The sequence below is a fragment of the Castor canadensis genome, chromosome 10 (assembly GCF_047511655.1).
Source record: "Castor canadensis chromosome 10, mCasCan1.hap1v2, whole genome shotgun sequence".
In the NCBI taxonomy this organism is placed as follows: Eukaryota; Metazoa; Chordata; class Mammalia; order Rodentia; family Castoridae; genus Castor; species Castor canadensis.
The window spans coordinates 58146036-58167233 of record NC_133395.1 but is presented as its reverse complement, the minus strand read 5'-3'; the positions used below and the strand labels follow the sequence as shown (position 1 = coordinate 58167233).

Sequence of the window (21198 nt, the reverse complement as noted above, 5' to 3'; positions counted from 1 at the left end):
GTGCTGCGGAGAAAAGCCTCATTACCCATTCCGCAGGCGGGGGGACACCAAACTGGGCAGGCGCGCACACTCGAGACCCGGCGCTCGGAGGGCCCCTCCCGCCCCACCCTCGTCCGCCCGCGGGCCCGCGCCGAGCCGCGGGTGAGAAAAGAGCGGACACACCTAACCCGCGCGCGCCGCGCAGCGCGGCCCCGCGCCCGCCTCGCCCCGCCCCCCCCCAACCAGGCCCTCGGCCAAATTCCCCATCCCCACCGCCCCCGGCGCCTCCTCTAGCCTTCTTCGGCAATTTCCGTGGAGAGAGCCAGAGCTCGGCTAAGTCCGAAGACCCGCCGCCTCCCTCTCAGCCAAACCCGGCTTTATGTCTGCGGCGCCGGGGCGCATGCGCAGACGCCATCTTCCCTTGTCTCCTCCGCGGCTCCCCCTCCCCCCGCCGCCGCCGCCGCCACCACCGCCTCCTCCTCCGGCCTGCGGTCGCCCCTCCTCCTCCTGCGCTCGGGCGCTGGTCCCTCCTCTCCCGATGCCGCGAGAGACCGGGGGATACGGTGGAGTCGGAGAAGAGCACTAGTAACAACCACCACAGCCCCCTCCCCGCCCAACACCCTCCTTCGGCACCCACCCACTCCCCCGCCCCGTGTGCAGACACCGACCAACCCCACCTCTCGTTCCTTTGAACGGCGTCGGCTGCAGTCGCTGCACCAGCCCGTCTGGCCACCAACGCCGCCGAGAAAGGAGCCGCCGCCGCCCGCAGCCCCCCTCCCGCCCGGCCGCGAAATCAGCGGGGTGAGGACGAGCCGGCTGCCGAGGAAGAGGACCCGAGGCTCGCACCCTCCGCTCCCGCGCACGTCCCGCCGCCCTCCGACGAGCTCGGGCGCCGGCCCCTTCCTCCCCGAGGACGAGTGCCGAGCCGAGCGCCTGCCCCGAGGGAGGAAAATGCTCGGGCTCCATGGCTGCCAGTGATGGAGCGGTCCCTGGGCTCCCGCTGCCACCACCACCACCACCGCCGCCGTCGCCGCCGCCGCGCCCCGGCCGTGCTCCGCGAGGACCCGGCGTCTCTGCGCGCCCGCCCGCGCCTCGTTGCTGGGCTCACCGTACCGGGCGCCCCACCGCCGCCGCCGCCGCCGCCGCCGCCCCGCTCGCAGCCGCACCGCCCCGGCCCCAGCCGCGGCCAGAGTTTCCTCCCGGAGCAACCGCCGCGAGCCCAGGGGGTTTGAAAGGGTCCGCGGGGCGCGGGGGGAGGGCGGAGCGGGGCCGGCGGGGCCGGCAGGGGAGGTTTGAGCGACACTGAGCTCGGGGCTCGCCGGCGGCCGCGGCGCCGGGGGGTGGCGAGGGCCAGGCGACACTCGCTCCGCGCTGCCTTTCGTGCAGGGCGAGCCGGGAGGGCTTTTTGCAGCGGCCGCCGCCGCGGCGGGAGGAGGGGGCTGAGGTGGCTCCGGAGTTGGCCAAAGAAGGTGGGCATTTCTCGCTTTTCCTCCCTTGACTTCCCCTCCCCCTCCCGGGCTCTCCTCCCTCCTGCCCCGCACCCCACGTGAAGCGGAATATAAAGGGGGGTGTGTGGCTACAGGGGAAAGTGAATGGCGGAGGACTGAAGGGGTCCCCCCTTTGAGTCCCCGGCCACTCTGTTCACCCTCGTTCATCCTCCCTTCCCCGAAGCTCGCCCTCGAAGGCGGGAGCGGCCGGCGCCTTGGACGGAGGAGGAGGAGGAGGAGGTGGTGGAGGAGGAATCGCGTCGGGCGGAGCGTCAGGTCCCGTTTTCCTCCCCGGCGTGTTGAATACAAAGATTACGGTGCAGAAGGAAATTGCACTCTCCTCCTCCGCCCCCCGGTCCCCGACACAATGCACCAGCCGCCCGAGTCCACCACCGCCGCGGCGGCGGCCTCCGCTGCAGACATGAGTGCTGCTAGGAAGATGGCGCACCCGGCAATGTTCCCTCGAAGGGGCAGCGGTGGTGGCAGCGCCTCTGCTCTCAATGCAGCAGGTACCGGCGTCGGCAGCGCTGCCACATCGTCGGAGGACTTTCCGCCTCCGTCGCTGCTCCAGCCGCCGCCTCCTGCAGCATCTTCCACGTCGGGACCACAGCCTCCGCCTCCACAAAGCCTGAACCTCCTCTCGCAGGCTCAGCTGCAGGCGCAGCCTCTTGCGCCAGGCGGAACTCAAATGAAGAAGAAAAGTGGCTTCCAGATAACTAGCGTGACTCCAGCTCAGATCTCTGCCAGCATCAGCTCCAACAACAGCATAGCAGAGGACACCGAGAGCTACGACGATCTGGATGAATCTCACACGGAAGATCTCTCTTCTTCCGAGATCCTGGATGTGTCACTTTCCAGGGCTACCGACTTAGGGGAGCCGGAACGCAGCTCCTCTGAAGAGACTCTGAATAACTTCCAGGAAGCTGAGACACCTGGGGCAGTCTCGCCCAACCAGCCCCACCTTCCTCAGCCTCATCTGCCTCACCTTCCACCACAGAACGTTGTGATCAACGGGAATGCTCATCCACACCACCTCCACCACCACCATCACGTTCACCACGGCCACCACCTTCACCATGGGCATCACCATCCTTCCCATGCTTCTGTGGCCGCCGCATCCATCCCCGGAGGGCCGCCTTCAAGCCCAGTGTCCAGAAAACTCTCTACAACTGGAAGCTCGGACGGTGGTGTGCCAGTTGCTCCAACTTCTGCTGTATCATCGAGTGGTTCACCTGCGTCTGTAATGACTAACATCCGTGCTCCAAGTACTCCAGGTGGTATAGGTATAAATTCTGTTAGTGGCACTAATACAATGAGTAATGTGAGCGCTGCTGCTCTGGGTAGTTTCAGTCCTAATGTGACAAGCAGCATGCTTGGTAATGCTAATATAAGTACAAGCAATATTCCTAGTGCTGCTAGTGTAAGTGTTGGGCCTGGAGTTACCAGTGGTGTTAATGTGAATATCTTGAGTGGCATGGGCAATGGTACTGTTTCTTCCTCTACTGTTACTAACAGTGCTCTTAATGCTGCTGCAGGGATGACTGGGGGATTGGTTTCAAGTCAGCAGCAGCAACCAACAGTTAACACATCAAGGTTCAGAGTTGTGAAGTTAGATTCTACTTCTGAACCCTTTAAAAAAGGTAGATGGACTTGCACTGAGTTCTATGAAAAAGAAAATGCTGTACCTGCTACCGAAGGTGTGGTGGTAAACAAAGTGGTAGAGACTGTAAAACAAAACCCAGCAGAAGTGACTTCGGAGAGGGAGAGCACTAGTGGGAGTTCAGTGAGCAGTAGTGTCAGCACACTGAGTCACTACACAGAGAGTGTGGGAAGTGGAGAGATGGGAGCCCCTACTGTGGTGGTGCAGCAGCAGCAACCAGCTCTTCAAGGTGTGGCCCTCCAACAGATGGATTTCAGTAGCCCCGGTCCACAGAGTATTTCAGCAGTTAGTATACCACAGAGTATTTCTCAGCCACAGATGTCACAAGTACAATTACAGACTCAAGAACTGAGCTATCAGCAAAAGCAGGGTCTTCAACCAATACCTCTGCAAACCACTATCAATGCTGCAACTGGTATCCAGCCATCACCTGTAAATGTGGTTGGTGTCACTTCAGCTGTATGTCAGCAGCCTTCCATTTCCAGTTTGGCTCAACCCCAGCTGCCATATTCTCAGACGGCTGCTCCAGTGCAAACTCCTCTTCCAGGGGCATCACCCCAACAGTTACAGTATGGACAACAGCAACCTATGGTTTCTACACAAATGGCCCCAGGCCATGGTCAATCAGTGACTCAAAATCCTACTTCAGAATATGCACAACAGCAGCCAATTCTTCAGACAGCAATGTCCTCTGGACAGTCCAGTTCTGCAGGAGTGGGAACAGGAACAGCAGTGATTGCTGTGGCTCAGCCACAGGGGATCCAGCTGCCAGTTCAGTCCACAGCAATCCAAGCACAACCTGCAGCAGTCTCTAGCCAGTCCATTGGCCAGGCTCAAACAGCAGTATCTGCTGTATCTACTGGCAGTCAAGTTGTAAATATTGGTCAACAAGCAAACATACCTACTGCAGTGCAGCAGCCCTCTTCCCAAGTTACACCTTCAGTTATTCAGCAAGGTGCTCCTCCATCTTCACAAGTAGTTCCACCTGCTCAAACTGGGCTTCTTCATCAGGGAGTTCAAACTAGTGCTTCAGGCGTTCCTCAACAGTTGGTTATTGCACCCCAGAGTACCTTGTTAACCATGCCTCCTCAGCCACAGGGAGTAGAGCCAGTAGCTCAAGGAGTTGTTTCGCAGCAGCTGCCCGCAGTTAGTCCTTTGCCCTCTGCTAGTAGTATTTCTGTTTCAAATCAGGTTAGTTCAGCTGGTCCTTCTGGAATGCCTTCTGCCCCAACAAACTTGGTTCCACCACAGAATATAGCACAACCCCCTGCCAGTCAAAATGGTAATTTGGTTCAAAGTATTAGTCAATCTCCCTTGATAGCAACTAACATAAATTTGCCTTTGGCACAGCAGATATCCCTAAGTTCTACTCAGTTCTCTGCACAATCATTAGCTCAGGCAATTGGAAGCCAAATCGAAGATGCCAGGCGCCCAGCGGAGCCCTCCTCAGTTGGCTTACCTCAGACCATCAGTGGTGACAGTGGGGGAATGTCAGCAGTTTCAGATGGGAGTAGCAGCAGCCTAGCAGCCTCTGCTTCTCTTTTCCCGTTGAAGGTGCTACCGCTGACGACACCCCTGGTGGATGGCGAGGATGAGAGGTAAGATCATGCCATATTTCTGCAGACGTCCAACAGATTCAAAGTTAATTTATTTAGTAGCAGTATATGCACAAAGTGTATATGCACAGTTAGTCCAGAGCATATGTTTTCATTTTTGTATGTGAGAATGCATATTCATGGTAAGTTTTCCAGAATGATTTCAGATTGAATAGGAAGTGGTGAAAGTCATGTACCTAATATGTGTCAGAATAGTTATTGAACCTGTGTTTATATTAAAATAGGTTTGAGGGTACCAAGTGATTTTTATTATCTCTAAAATTCTTTTTAGAAGATTTATTATCAAAAGAAGGTTAAATTTTCTAACCTAAATGATACTTGGTCTGTTCTTTTGAGTTACTAAAATCCTTATCGTCTCTTGGGGGGCGGGGGTTGCCGTTCCTGTATTTGTTCTCCTTTACTAGACAGCCCCTTTTCTGTTCTACTGTGTTTGATCTTAGGCTGTGGGAGATACTGTCACCTGCTTTTCCTAGTCAGACACTGTAGGAAAGATGACCTAACTTGGGTTATATAGGTTGCACTCATACTGTAATTGACCAGCTTTTGTAAACCTAATGTAATGGTCCCTTTATCTGCACAGAAAAGGAAGGGAATCTTAAAAAACTAATTTTGGCTGGAGGAAAGCACACATTGTCAAAAACCAGATATATTTCCAACAGTAGTGTGCTGTACATTTTTTCTTTTGCATAGCAGATCAAGGTGGTAGCCATTTTATAGAGTAAGTCATGGAGTGTTGAATTTACAAAGGCATGAAAGTAAGACAATTTGCTAATCTGTTTCACCTGTTCCCCTCTTAACTTACCAAAAAACAAAACAAAAACAAAAACAAAAAACATAAAGCCTAAAATGCATCATTAAACCAGAATTTTTTCAGTTAGATTGTAAATAATTAGTTAATCACATTGCATCAAATTGCTTTTAAATCTGGCTGGCTAGAAAAGTTATGGAATCTTCTGTGTTTACCACATTGGTTTTTGACCTTACAGATTTTTTTTTTTTTTAAAGGAATGTTTTAACAAATTTGCCAGTCTGTGACTGACCTTGATCACAATATCATAGGAGTTACGGAAAGACTGTTCACTTGTATTCAAGACACAATTATTTTAGTATTAGTTGGAGATTATTGAGATTAAACTTTCATCAAACCAAATGAAGCTTTTATAGTCTATATGTTTGTTTGTGGGTTTCATTTTGGAAACACTGAGTATATTACAAATGAATTTTAATTTTAGAAAAAGACCAAATATTTTGGTGAGTTTTTCTTTTGAAGTTGTTTAAAAGATAGTTATGGTAATTGAAACAGGTTAAAATCTTGTCTTTCAAGATTTTTGTTAGTTTTCTAATAGTCATAATTAAAATCTTGTTACTTATCAAATGTATTCTGTATCTTTGTGTAAAAGTAATTTAAAAGATAGACTTCTAGGAGGTAGTTTCCTTAATAGTCCCATTATAATTATTCAACCTTTAATTTTATCTTTATCATTCTGACACTTGTAATGCCAGTTTAAAGAATTATTTACTACAATTATTAATGTTTCCTAAATCAAAAGGGTGTAGTCTGAGTTAAGTTCACATAAAAATGGTATGTTATATAGATGCTAAATTTAGTGAAATGAAAGACAGGGTTGACATACAGAAATGAAAACCACACATTGTAAATTCAAACCTGCTGTGATGTTCTTAATTACCATTTAGGCTTCTGGTATGACTTTTTCCTTTTCTTCCTGTTGGTAGGGAGCATGGCAGGGCTTTCCAAAATTTGCTGTCCCACACAATCAAAGTCAGTGGTTGCTATTTACAATTAAGCTTTTAATTGTAGAGGTAGAGTTCTAGTTTAAAATAGTAGTACAAAATTATTTTCCAGGAAGATAGTAAATGAGATAACGATTAATTATGGGCAAGTATTTGGTTTTTTTGTTGTGGTATTGGGGCTCAAACCCAGGGCCTTGGGCATGCTAGGCAAGAGCTCTACCACTGAACCACAGTCCCAGCCCTTTGAAGAAGGGTTTGGAATTCTAGATCAGGACAAGAAATATGAAATGTTAGTCTAAAGTAACTTAAGTTGTCTTCAGATGGTACTTACTTTTAATTTACTATGCATATGAGCCTTTATTAATTGACGTCAAAGTTGAGTGAGGAAATGGGAAAATTTTTGTTTCAGAGGTATCCTTCAAAAGTCTGTAAAATCAAAATGTTTCGCCCCTAAAATATCTAAAAGGTCAGAAAGTGTGTAACATATATTACCTTTTTAATTGCGTTTTGCTGCAGATTATTTCTATTACCACTTTAGCTTGGAAAAAGAAATACTTCATTTAAATTTGTCCTCAAAAGAGGATTTGAGAATACCTACAAGAGAAAAAAGTGATTTTTTTTTTTTTTAAACTTTTTAGCTCTCTTCTAATGTTAAGCCTTGGTCTTCTAGGCTTTGTCACCATTCTTCTGTCATGGGAGACTAATATTAAGATACAGGAAATACGTTAACAAATTAGTTTTTGGTGGTACAAATTGAGTGTTTTATTATTGAGTGCTTTGGTGGGACTGGGGCTTGAACTCAGGGCTTACTGTTTACAAAGCAGGTACTCTACTACTGGAACTAACACCTCTAGTTCATTTTGGTCTGGTTATTTTAAGAGATGGGGTCTTGGAAACTACTTGCTTTGGCTGGCCTCGAACTGTGATTCTCCTGATCTCAGCCTTCCAAACAGCTGGGATTATAGGTGTGAGCCATCAGTGCTTGGCTATGACAGTGGTTATTCTTTAATCATCTTCTGCAGTAATACTCAACACTTACTTTAAAATGTTTATTAAATATGTGGAAAGTGCTTTTAAATGCCCACTGTTAAGTATAAAAGATGAAGAATATGAATTAAGGTATACAGATTATGTCTTGTTTTAAAAAATCATTCTTAATAAAAAGGTCTTGATGAATTAGTCTTTAATATGAATTTATCTTTACAAGAATGAGAAGATAGATATTTCACTCTGAAATAGTGTTTTGTGGTTGTTAGCACAACCTTTTAGGTGAAATTGGTCAAACTTCTATTCATCCTTCAAGATTCAGCTCAGATATTCCCTCTGAAGGATTTGCTTTCCCAGGGGATTTTGTTTCCTTAGTACTTTTTAATGTTCCTCTACTTTAGCACTTGTATGTATTTGATTATAATTATGTTTACCAGTTTTTCCCACAAGGCTGGGAGTTTCTCAAGGGCAGAGACTAAATATTTTTTGAGCAAATTAATGAACAGATCTTTCTCTGCTTTTCCTATCATGATTTGTCTCTTACCTTAAGCACAACTGTTGGAGATTCAGAATCATGTAGTTTATTCAGTGAATTGAGAAGAAATGAATAAAATGATTGCTAACCTCTTCATTATTCCTTGAGGTGAATTGGTTATGTCTTGTATAGAGTGACTTTTATAGTAGATCCTCAAATATTTATTATAGAGAAATTAGTGTTCCCTTATCTGTAAGATAAGAGTAGTACTCATTTTGCTTAACTACTCAGGATGTTTAACATAAGTCTAAACATGTTAATTGTAAAATACCAAATTATAACTTTTTATAGTTCGTTCTTTTTCTTTTTTTTTGAGTCAGGGTCTCACTATGTAGCCCAGGTTGGTCTTGAACTTGAAATCCTTCTGTCTCAGCCTTACAAATGCTGGGATTACAGGCATGTTCCACACGTTTGGCTTAAGTTTTTACTTTTTATTTAGTAGTACATTCACAATTTGAGTCAGATGGTTTACATGAATGAACAAACAAACAAAAACTTTCTGCTTCATTCTTCCCAGGTTTCCTTTCCTACAAGCACTTTTGCCTCTTTTAGATGATTATTCTGATATTACCTCCTAGTCTCTAAAATACTTGTCTTGCTGCTGGATATGCAACATAACTTGATGGTTAGGAGCATGGATTTTGGAAGTAGATTGCTTAGCTTTGATCCTTTCTCTGTCACCTAGTTTATGTAACTTTAAGCCACTTAACCTCTTTGAACCTTACCTTCTTTTGGAAAAGTGAGGAAAAAATAGTATTTCTTACAGGATTGTTACATGAATTAAATTAATTTGGAAAAATTGAAACTTAACTCATTCTGCCCTAAATAAGTATTAAATAAAATACTCCTTGTTTTGTTCTGTCTTTATTAATTTAGATAGAAAATGATCTGGTCACCCTTCTACCTTTCTCCCAATAATTATGATTGTGTCACACTTGATTATTCAGAGTTCTTGTAAAAGATTAGTTTTTCTGTCCAGTATTATGTCCTGCGGCTGCCCTTCTGCTCCTTCCCTGCCCCCCTCTCCCCAAAGCTAACTAGAAGATAGACAATGGTGCGCTCCCTTCCCCTCTCAAGTCTATTTTTCAGCATAGTCTGTTCTCTAAGTTGCCTCCTTCTCCCTCCCCTTTCATTTCTGTGTGTTTTGGGTTCTATATTTCTATAGTCTGCCCTCAGATACTTGGTAATTATTTTTTGGTTTTCTTGTTTTTGTAGTTTTGATGTTTGGTAATTCTTTGTTGTGTGCTTTTACTTAAGTACAAGCGGACTCAAGAGCTAATAAATTTTTCCTTGTGTCTTCACTGTTAGTTCTATCCTAGGGTGATGTTGCTGGGGTCGTCCCATCCCCATCCATCTTTCTCTGTGTTTCATCAGATCTCTCAATGCTGTCACTAAGTTATCAGTTTTATCTTCCTGAGGAAGTCTTTGTGATATCTCTCTGAACTCCATTCTGGACTGATTGCCTTCTAGCCTTGATACTCAAGTATTATTCTGGGACTCCCTTTACTTTCTCTTTGTTGGATATCCATTTTCCAGTGACCAGTGTTGTCTTCGTTTTTGATTTACTTGGTGTTTTAATATGGGTTTAGTTTACCCTAAGTTTGATTCTTTGGTTAGGTAAAGAATACCAGGTAGGAAATTATATTCTCTTACAGTTTTGTACCATTGCTTTGTGTAATCCACACTGCTTTTGAGAAATCTAAAGGCATTTTGATTTCTCATTCTTTATGCATGTTGTGAGCTGTGTTTTGTTTTTCCTTCTCTTTTCCTTTTTATCTTTTATGAACTCTTTCAAGACTTTGTTTATTCCTAGTGTTCTGAACTTTTACAATGATGGGTCTTTGTGTGGGTCTGCTTTCATTCATGGTGTTGAGTATTTGGTATGTGCTATTTCAGCCTGAAAATACCTTTTTTTTTTTTTTTTTTAAATAAAAACATTTCTGTTACAATATATTAGTTGTACAGGGGGTTTTCATTGTGACATTTCTATATATGCTTATAATGTACATTGGTTAGGTTCAAGCCCACCATTATTTTCCCTCATCTCCCTTCTTCCCCTACTTAAAACAATTTCAACAGGTTTCATTGTTCTATTTTCATGTAAGTATATAAAGTGCATCGACTGTTCATCTTCCTTCACCCTCTTCATTCAATCTCTCCCCTCCTGACAGTATCCACCCCCCACTAGGACCTGTTTTACATTCTAGTCCTTCATTTTTTAAAGGTATGTTCCTTGTTCAAAGGGATTTCACCATGGTATTTTACCCATGAATATATTGTACTTCAGTCAGATTACTCTCCCTTACCTTTCAGTAGCTTTCAGTGTGTTTCCTTTTGCCATCTTTCTACCTAGATGCAGTATGTTTTATAATTCAACTCACTCTGTTATTCTGGAAATAGAATAACAATTTTGGGATTTTTTTCTTAAATTGAAGTTTTTGATTACTTTCCTTTTTTTTTTTTTTCTTCTCAAACTACTCTCTTTAGAAAATGGACCTTCCTGGTCTTCTAATTTTCTTAACTGTTTTTTGTTTCTTTTTCTCTTTGCTCTATTTCTGTGTGCTTTCGTTTGTTCTTTCCTTTATTTTTTGTGTACTAGAGTATGAACTCAGATAAACGTGCTAGACAGGTACTCTACCTTTTGAGGCACACCCCTAGCCCTTTTTGCGTTAGTTCTTGTGGGTTTTTTTTGTTGTTGCCTGAGTTGGCCCCAAACTATGATACTCTGAATTTCTGCCTCACGAGTAGCTGGGATTGTGGGCTACAGGCGTGAGTTACCATGCCCAGCCTATTCGTTATTTTTATATATTTAATTTGCAGTAACTTTTTTGTTCTTTGCTCCTTTTTAATTGTGTGTTCTAGTTTAATAATGATAGTATTCTGTCTTATCTCTGAATTTATGTTAGATTTGCCTGTTTGTTTTTTGAGCTCGGGTTTCTCTATGTAGCTCAGACTGTTCTGGAAATTGCTCTCATCCTGACTTAGTCTCCCTAGTGCTAGGATTATAGGTATGTAGTAGAAAGGCTCCAATTTTTGTTTTTAGTCTTCTTTCTGTGTAGTCTGTTTTCTCCAGGTTTCATTTTCTTTCTTTTTGGTTTGGTCTTTATCTTTCTTGTTTTACTCTTTCCTCAGATAGTTAAAAGTAAGGGATTAAAATGCTGATAAGAAATTCTCAGCAAGGCTTGTGAATTGTTAGCTTCACTGTAATGGCAAACTGGCTGGGTTCTTTGGTTGGGGGACTCTTGAAGTCATATCCTCATATATTAATAGCTGCTTAGATCTGTATGAGAAGGCTGTTTTGGTTTATGGCATGCTGAGGTAGGGAGAGGGACATAGGAAATGTGGAATAAAAGGTTTTGGGGAGTCTTAGCATCCCCAAATAATGTTTCTTTACTCATCCTTGTTTCCATTTTATTCACCTGCCTGATTTTCTTAGTCCTGAGGTCTTGTGTTTTCATCTTCTTCAGACAATAAATACTTTCAGCTTTTTGCTGGTGTTGGGGAGAGGCAGTTGGGATCTGTGGGGCTGGTCCAGTCTTCTTTATCTTCCCCATCCCACTCATGGATGTGGAACTGCCGATTCCTGGGACTTTGGGGGATTTTGCAGGTTAAAATGGGTTTGATTTTGGCCTTCTCCACTGTTTGCTACAGAATTGATTTTGTTACTGTTTTCTAAGTCATTTGTCATTCAACCATCTGCTTTCCAGTTTCTCAATTTTTGTTGCTATTGTCTTCTCACCTTTCAATTTTTGTAGGGTTATGTCTTTATCTTTTTTTATTTTATAAATTGTTTTGTTAGGATATATTCATTATGGGGGGGATTCATAGTTTACAGTTCTGATTAGGTTTATATTGTACATTAGTTACATTGCCCCTATCGTCTCTCTTATGACTTTATATCTTAAAAGAAAAAAAAAACACCCAAAACTCCTGTCATTTCAGTGGGATTTTTGGGGAAGGAGTAAAAAAATAGATGTGTGTATTTACTATTACAGATCTATCTCAATAGTAGACTACTGCACTGAGATGTAAAGAAGGATGCTTATTTTTAATAAAACCAGTGCTCTAAGAAATTGTGTTTTAAGTACTGTACATAAATTTTAAGAGTGGAATTACTTGGCTTATATTCACCAGAAATAAGAATAGTATATAACTCAGTATTTATAGTCATAGAAATGATTGAAAATGTTATTAGATTCAATTAATACTTAATAATCATTCAATAACCTCATACATTAAGTTTTTCCTATTTTATTGGTGAATGAACTAACATTTACTGAGTTTATTAGGGAGGCTAATGAGTCATCCAGTATTGCATACAGAGCAGTAAAGCAGAGGTAAAATTCAAAGCGATTTTTCCAATTCAAAATCTAGTTCTATTACTACTACTACTTACAAAGACAACAAAGGATAAGACCAAAAAAGGTAAGGTTGTATTCTAGGTTGGGTTGTTTCCTAGTCTCTCATATTTTGAATGCCCTTTTCTCTCACTGTTCTTTACTGGTCACTTTGACAGGAAATAAATAAATAATATTAGTGTGATTGAAAACTGAAAAAAAAAAAAAAGGCTGGTAATTTCTTTGTGTATTATAAATGATGAAAATGCCATCAAATACAACATTTCCCTATAAACCTTTGCTTAGTGAAAAATGGATAAAATCATTATAGTGGGGTATGTGAAACACAGTTGACATTGAAATGTTGAGTTAAACTGGCAGAGTGGGTCAAATGGTAGAGTGCTTGCCTAGCAAGCGTGAGGTCCTGAGTTCAAACCCCAGTACCACAATCAAATGTTGAGTTAATTTCTACATTTTTTTCTTGTGAAATTTGTATGGGAATTTTCTTTTTAGAAGAAAACCACTTAACTTTTTGAGTAAATTTACTTTGTTGTAGTGGCTTAAGAATTGCAAAAAAGTAGATGCGATTTCTTGCCTAGAAGGATTAATTTTAAAAATACGAAACTGCGAGGCATAACCTATTCTGGTGCTGCAATATTAAAACCTTAGTGGTTGTTTTTTGCCATGTCACTGTTAGGTTGAGCATGTTGTGGTAAAATATACTTTAATGGCTCATTAAAAGAAAGTTACAGAGAGGAAAAAATTTTGAAGCATCTTTACACTACTTAAAAAGATTGTAAAGATTCTAGGTTGGGTCATTTCCTAGTTCACATATTTTGAATGCCTTTTTCTCTGAGCATTTGTTCTTTACCTGTCACTTTGATCAGGAACTCAAACTCTTGACTTTTTTTCATCAGTCCTTCAGCCTAGCTGACCTTAGTTTTCCTCCTTGAAGCATTCTTTAATAGCCTTTGTTTTCTTCCCACCTTTCTCACCATTCCTTTTCCAGCGTCTCTTTCCAGATTATTCTCTGCCAGACTTCATTGTTAGTTTCTTTGGATTTCTGAGTTCTCTTCCTTCTTAGTACCTTTTTCCTGTTCTTATAGGTGGTCTGTATACTATCAACTTCTGGATGTACACAGTTTGTCCAGCTTTTTCTTCTTAGCCTTAGATGGATATAGTTCTGTCTTCCTACTATCTCTGCATTCTCTTAGGCTTTTTAATCTCAACAAGTAGTAAACTTTGATTTCCTAACCCCTCAAAATTTATTCTTCAGTTGTTCTTACTTTGATAAACATCAGTTCTTCTTTGTAGAAACCTGAGCGTCATTGTTTATAGTCCTTTTCCTATGTCAAATTCATCTTGAATTTATCTACTCCCTTCTCTACTGCCGTAGTCTTAAGACAACAGCAGTTCTACTTGAAGAACTGTATGTAGTAGCTTCTGCACTCTTCCTCTGATACTGTATTTTGTGTAGAATAGTGTTAGAGTAGAAATCTGTTCATGTAACTCACTTGTCCAAATCCCCTTGAAGACTTTCTATTTTAAGACAGTTACTCTCCGTCTTTGCTTACTATTCCCTTACCTTCTGAAGTCCAGTTACACTTGACCTCCTTCCAGAAGGCTTCTCACTTGTCCTTTCTTCCTCCTCTAAGCCTTTGTACAGGTTGTTCTTTAGCACCGGCATCCCCTATACTACTTTCCCTTCATTGTTAAAGCTTAGCTCATTTACTAAGAGGCCTCTGGCATACCAATCTAAACTTAGCTTCTTTGTTATACTGATTAAAAGTGCCTTGTTGTTTTCTTTTATAATGCTTATTATGGTTTATGATTAGTTTTTGTTTTTCTGTGGTTATCTGACTTTTTGTTTTTGTTTTTTTATTACCATCTATTAATTTACAAAGAGGTTTCCTTTTGATAGTTCAGTACATGCATGTAATATACTTTGATCAAATTTACATTCTCTGATTTTCTCATCTCTGCTCTGTCTGATGATTTTAAGCTTTTTGAATAAGGATATTTAGTTTGCCTATTTCAGTACCTAACAGATAGTAGATAGTCAAAGGAAGCCTGCTTAATGTAGAAAATGTATTAATACTGGTAAAGACAACACGGGAAACTCATCCTTTTAAAAAAGGCTATTATATTTTTGAAAGATAAGTAAGTTCCTTATAGATGTTCATATGTTATCATTATTTTCTTCTTTAATAGAGATGATTGAGAATTGATTTACTTTTTGCTGAGTTTGTGAGCCAAAAAAAAGTGATGGTTAGTTGGTTGATTTTAACAAACCGGTGTTTTGTGTTTATTTTGTATTTACTTATTATTCCAATAAAATTCTCTTACGTGAATGAAACAAAAATCTTTTTATTTCAAAATTGGAATTAATGAGTATTTTAATTGGTGCAGCCACTGTGCATATGGTGATTCTTAAATATCTAAGCATTACCTTGGAAGTTCTTTGCAGTTTCAGCTATTAAAAATACATTTTAACTTATAAAATGCTACTTATTAGTGTTGAGTTTTTTTCTTGTTAATAAGCACAAGTAATTGTTTAAAATTTCTGTGATCTGTTTTACTTACGGTCATTTTAGTTACTTGTTATTAAACCAGTAAAGTAGGGATTGTACAGATAAAAAGGAGCCAAGTAAAAGGGTTGGCAGTGACCAGAATTAGCAGTAAACTTTATTGATTATCTGTGTGTTCTGAATAGTAGTGAAATGGCATTAAAAGACGAGGTCTTCACTTTTAAGGTTGGAATAATTAAAAACATAAAGAAAATGATGCTGTCATCTAGTGATCATCAGAGGCTAATTAACTCTAAGAGCCTCCAACTAAAGGTCTTCTCACACTATGGACATATTAGTGTTAAATCTGGTTGCCTGGTGTAAAACCATGTTTGTGTTGATGGGGGAGATTCGCGTGGCTTGGTTTTCTTAAGCGTTTATTTTAGATTAAGATGGATGGTATTGCCCTTCCTTATCCATGGAGCTATGAAGGGTTACTCTTGTGCTTCATGTGGATAAGACAGTGAGATAATGTCTTATTTTTCCATGCTTCCCAGATTATTATTTTTTTTGTAATATCAGCTTACTACTGAGATTGGGCAATTGCTGATATCCTGTGTACATCCCAAGTATTCTTTTTTTTTTTTTGGTGGTACTGGGGCTTGAAATCAGCCTTCACCTTGAGCCACTCCACCAGCCGTATTTTTGCAAAGGGTCTTTTGAGATAGGGTCTTGCGAACTATTTGGGCTGGCTTTGAACCACGATCCTCCTGATCTCTGCCTCCTGAGTAGCTAGGATTATAGGTGTGAGCCAGTGGTGCCTGGCGAGTATTCTTTCTTTGAGTGAATTACAGATGGATTGATTGATAAAATTGCTCATTGTTGATAAGAATTCTCTCCCAGATCATTTAGATATCTAATTTCTTTGGTTATTAAACTTCTTGGTGTATATTTACATGGAAACAAATAGCATAATGACTAGTTAGGAGTGCTTTGGAGGTATAAACATAAAATTGAAATAATATTTGACATTAACTTTTTCCCTATCATGTAGCTATGATATATTTTTAGTGTTGTATGATTTTTTTGGTGTTATTTTTAACAAAGCACTTTGAAATTAACAAGATTACGCACTCAACATTGTCCTCTTGAGACCCAGAAATCTTGAAGCTGATAGGATTCCTTTGTTTAAGGTTCACAGAGGAAAAAATACTCTGGTTCATTTATTCAGTCTAATCAAATACAAATTCCTACTATGTGCTCTGTACTGTTTTTAGTATGTTTATAGATGCACAACAATTTATCAGTAGTAATAATTGAGTAGTAGGAGTAGTTGAAAATCATAGCTTTTATGCTTCAAATTGTTCTAAGTATGTTGGGTATATTAGCATCTTTTTTTTAATGGGACAAGTGTTTGAACCCAGGGCTTCATGTTTGCAGAGCAGGTGCTCTACTGCGTGAGCTACACCTCCATTTCATTTTGCCCTGTTTATTTTTGGAGATGGGGGGTCTCAGAAACCATTTGCCTGGGCTAACCTCCAACTGCAATCCTCCTGATCCCAGCCTCCCAAGTAGCTAGGATCATAGGTGTGAGCCTCTGGTGCTCGGCTAATTAGCATCTTCATGAATTGTAAGTACCATTATTATCACCATTTTACAGGTGAGCAAACTGAGGCTGGAGAGAATAAACATTTTATTCCAGGTTACATAGCTGTTAATTGTAAGATGGGGTTTAAATCCAGGCATTCTGGTTCTAGTGTTTGTGTTTATGACTTGGCTCTGTTGCCTCTATAACATATGATCAGTACCAGGATGTTGTGTTTCCTCAAGTCAATTTAAGTGCATTGGAAGGCACTGGGGAACTGTAGCAACTTGGTCTGTTTTCTGTTACTGTGATTATAAAGAATTGTTAATTTATAAAGAGAAGATTGAGTAATTTATAAAGAGAAGAGGTTTATTTTGGCTTAGGCTGCTGGAGGCTGGGAAATCCAAGAGCAGCAGCTGTATCTGGTGAGGGCCTGGTGCTGCTTCAACTCAGGGTGGAAAGTGTAAGTGCAAGCCAGGTGTAAGTGGAAGAGGCAGAGAACGAGAGGAAGCTTCACTTAATAACAGCCCACCCACATGATGACTAACTCAGTCCTGAGAGAAAGGCATTAGTTCCTCCTAATGACTGACCTAATCACTTCTTAAAGGCCTACTTCCCAGCCTACTACCACAATGGCAACCAAATTTTCAACATGAGTTTCATGGGGGACAAACCATATTCAAACCTCAGCATGCAGATATTTCTTAAGTCATTATGTCCTTAAAATACTCTTAGATCTTGGAGTTTGGATGGGGATACCACTGTTAATCCTGTACTCAAAAATATAAGCTTCATGTCTGGTTTAGTGTTGTATTCCCTGGCTCACAGTAAGTTCTGAAATGTTTGTCGAATAGGTGAATTCAGACATGTAATTTAAAACAAAAAACAAAAAAACAGGCATACATCCAGGAAAGCATGGAAACATTGCCACATATTTTGCTATCCTATTGCCATTAGCTGCATAGTGTTGATAGACAGGGCTATAGTTTGGTTCTTGCTAAATTTGTTATCCTGTCTGTTGTGCTAAATTCGTTCTTCCCCTCACCTGCCTGTGAAATGGGTATATTTATTGAGTAGATATTAGGTCTGAATTATTTTATCTAGTAATGATACAGACATGAACATGGTTCTTGTCTGCACTGGATGTGTAAGAAATATACATGGGGGAAATTATATGACAATATAAGGGCTAAGTAGCTAAGTGTGAATATGAAATATGAATATTTTATGAAATATGAAATAGACATCTTTTTGTCATTGCAGCTGAGATGATGGTTTGAATCAGTGACATTAGTCTCAGTAGGAAAGGTAGGAGGGTAGGAACTCAGTTCATAGTGGAAACATTCCACTTACCCACAGGTCAGCCCCTGGTAATCTAATCTTTAAGAACACAGCTCTGGCATGTAGGGACCTCAAAAACTGCTAATGGGGTTGGAGACATAACTTGGTGGTAGAATGCTTGTCTAGCATGTGTGAGGCCCTGGATTCAATCCACAGCACTGTCCCCCCACCTAAATAATAATAATGAATAAGATAAAACAGAAAACCACTTGAAATTGCTATTACAAAATAAAGCCACGTGAAGCTAGCCCGTTCTCTCCACTATTTAAAAAAAATTTTTATTATCATAGTGTACTGGGGGGGGGGTCCATTGTGACATTTACAAAAGTGCTTACTATAGCTTAGTTAAATGCACCCCTCCATCATTCTCCTTTATTCTCCTTCCTCCCCTACTCCACTATTTTTTCATAGCATTTCTGGGTGGTTTTATTTTACTTTAAAAAAAAAAAAGTCTTACATTTGTTAGCTTTATCATCTTAGAACAGATAAGAGTAAGGTGGAGAAAAAAGTGATACATTTGATATATTTCAAGGAAGCATGGATGTAGAGAATAAATTCCAGTAATATTAGTTAACCAAGCTATGGGCAATTATGAAGAAACTGTTCTAGTTGTGTTCACCTGCATTATGATATTTAGCCACAGTTAAATCGCTTTACTGCTCTCAATTGCTTTTTCCCATTCTCGATATGACAAAGCATTCAGGCTTGTCTGATATTTAGTTGTGGTACTCTAGTTTACTGTACAGTCTTGGAATAAGAGGTTTGGCTGATTCCCAAGCTGTTTTGTTTTTTTTTTGTGGTACTGGAGTGCTAGGCAGGCACTCTACCACTCTTAACACGAGCCTCTCCTCCAGCCCCCAAGCTGTTTTTCATCTCCATTGTGTGTTATTTTCCCCCAAACATTCATCAGCTGTTCTCTAAAATGATAGCAATAAATGTACATTTGCACAACTAGTTGTTTTATTATTAGAAATTCTTACCAGTTTTCAGGTTTCATCAGGAAAGGTAGATCCAGAATGAGGAGATGGGAATGAGAATTTAAAATTAGATACTTTACTGGTTTTCTACCTCCATCCCTGAATCCCATAATAATAAAAACAACCATGATACGACATCCTAATCCTTTTAGGAACAAATATATTTAGTGCTCTTGAAGGTATGTAATATTTGAATTGTCAAACAGTTTAGTTCCCTTTTCTTGAAAATTTATTTAAGACTGCTGATAAATTCATAGAGAACCTGAGGATTATATGAGAGCAAGAGCACTCTAAAATTTTTTAATGGCATTATTCTAGTTAAAATACTGTGTAAGTAACTTGGTCTTATTTTTCTACTTTAAATAGTTAAAATTTCCAAATTTATTGTTAAAGACTATAAACTTTAAATTTGGAATATTTGCTAAAGTAGGGTCCAGTTTCAGAAGAATTAACCAGAGAGACCCTTAGTTTTATGACATGACCATTTCAGTAAATCATTGGTAGCCCTCTGTTGGTCTTCAGGAGTTTTTACCATAAGATTTCCATACTTAGGATATTTTCTTTAAGCTTAACAAGGTCTGATTACATTAAAATACTTTAAAATGTAGAAACCTCATTTTAACTAATTGAATCAGTACATTTTATGGCTCAGGTCTTTAATTTTGAGTTTTTATAACTTACATTTATATGACATGTTTTGTTATTGGAACAAGAAAGTGCTAATTTAGGGCTGGCAGTGTGACTCAAGTGGTAGAGACCCTGCTTAGCAATGGTGAAGCCCAGATTTCAAACCCCAGCACCATCAAAAAAAAAAAAAAGATAATTTATATGAGTGTTTCAATATTCAGTTGAAAAATAGAATTTATCTTTTTGTTCATTATTCTGGAAGGTAAAATTTGTGTGTGTGTGTGTTTTTAGGACAGGATCTCACTGTGTATGTACCTTTCACAGTCCTGCCTCTGCCTCCCAAATGCTAGGGTCTACCGGCCCATACACCTCTCACTCTCTTTTTTTAATCTACAGTTGCATTAGGTATTCTGTTACTTTGAAGTTTTTAGCTGGATGCTGGTGACTCTGTAATCCTAGCTACTCAGGAGCAGAGATCAGGAGGATAGGGGTTGGTTAGAAGCCAGCCTCAGGCAAATAGTTTGCGAGACTTTATCTCGGAAATACCCAACACAAAAAAGGGCTGGTGGTGGAGTGCTTGCCTAGGAAGTATGAGGCCTTGATTTCAAACCCCAGTGTTGCTCCTCCCACCCCCCAAAAAAGTTTTTAGAGTGGAGTTGCTTTCATTCATTTTCATTACTTTTTTCCTGATTCATTTACAAATGGATGGTATTGAAAGAAACAACTGAAAAAATTTGAATTGTAGTCAACAGTAAAGATCTTAAAAGATACAGTAGCTTGATTTTATCACTGAATAGTAATATAGTGTATCTTATTTTCATGTTTCAAAATTTTCACTAACATGAAATAGCTAAGAGCTGCTGAAAGCCAGTAATTTTTATCTGTTATACAAGCTGATTGCATTTCTGGACATTGTATTCTAATTGCATGTGCTTTTGACAGCCTAAAATTGTTATTCCCCTCAATACCTGTAGGACATCATGGAGAAGAGTGAATGTTTTAGTTGAGTTTTCTTTTGTAAAATGGACAGGCTGTGTCTCACTTTGAATCTTTTTCTTTATTTAGAGTTTCATTTATTTTTCTAGTTGTACTCATATTCTTAGCCCTTAAGGATCTACAAGTAGCTTATTAAAAATGGATCCAATATGTATAAAAAAACTTTTTAATAAGTGGACACATTGGCCTAACAAAACCAAGTTAGTTACATTTGAGTTTATGAATATGGAACTAAAAGCCATTAGTACCAGTGGTCTGCATTAGAGGCTCAATCTAAGAGCGAAAAAAGCAAGAGAAATACAAAGGAAGTGGAGAACGGTTAAAAAAGCAGGGAGAAGGGAAAGAAGCAGGTGTGGTGATTGTTGAACAGTTGGTACTGTCCACCATCAGGGGGCACTATACCCTCATAATCTACATCTGTAAATCTAGCTCTGTAAAAATGGCCTAAGCTACTTCAAGTAAGCATCTGTTAGTCTAGAAGGCTTTTTACTGTTTTTTTTTTCCTGATAATTATAGTGTGTTTGTTACAGAAATATTTATTAAATGCTTGTTATATTTGGCATTTAGCAGAGGTACTAAGGATAAAAAAAGAAGATGCAACTTTGGTTTTGAAGCCAGAATCTAGTACCCTGAAGCATCATAAGATTGTGACATGTCTTCTCATTTATTCAAGTTAAGTTATATAATTTTTATTTGTTTATATTTGGTGAGCATGATAGCTTTTCTATTCAAATTATCTGATTGAACAAAGCTATAGATTAGTGAGTGTAGAACATAATGAGGTAGAGTTTAATGAGCATTATCCTTGGCAT

At 40.4% G+C, this 21198-nt stretch overlaps 1 protein-coding gene across 7 annotated transcripts in view; it reads left to right on the top strand.

The window, feature by feature from the left end:
- The first annotated feature begins 1330 nt into the window (after positions 1–1330).
- Tsc22d1 (TSC22 domain family member 1) overlaps positions 1331–21198 on the top strand; it is a 119945-nt gene continuing 100077 nt past the window's right edge. For 2 of the 7 annotated variants that reach the window (XR_012436217.1, XR_012436218.1), the window contains exon 1: positions 1381–4724. Coding sequence is in view for 3 of the 7 variants with exons in the window: in XM_074043351.1 (XP_073899452.1) it covers positions 1834–4724 (2891 nt within the window). In the remaining 4 variants the exon portion in view is untranslated. Of the gene's footprint in view, positions 4725–21198 lie in introns of all 7 variants that reach the window. The other 5 variants (XR_012436220.1, XR_012436219.1, XM_074043351.1 and 2 more) reach the window with 4 other exon arrangements.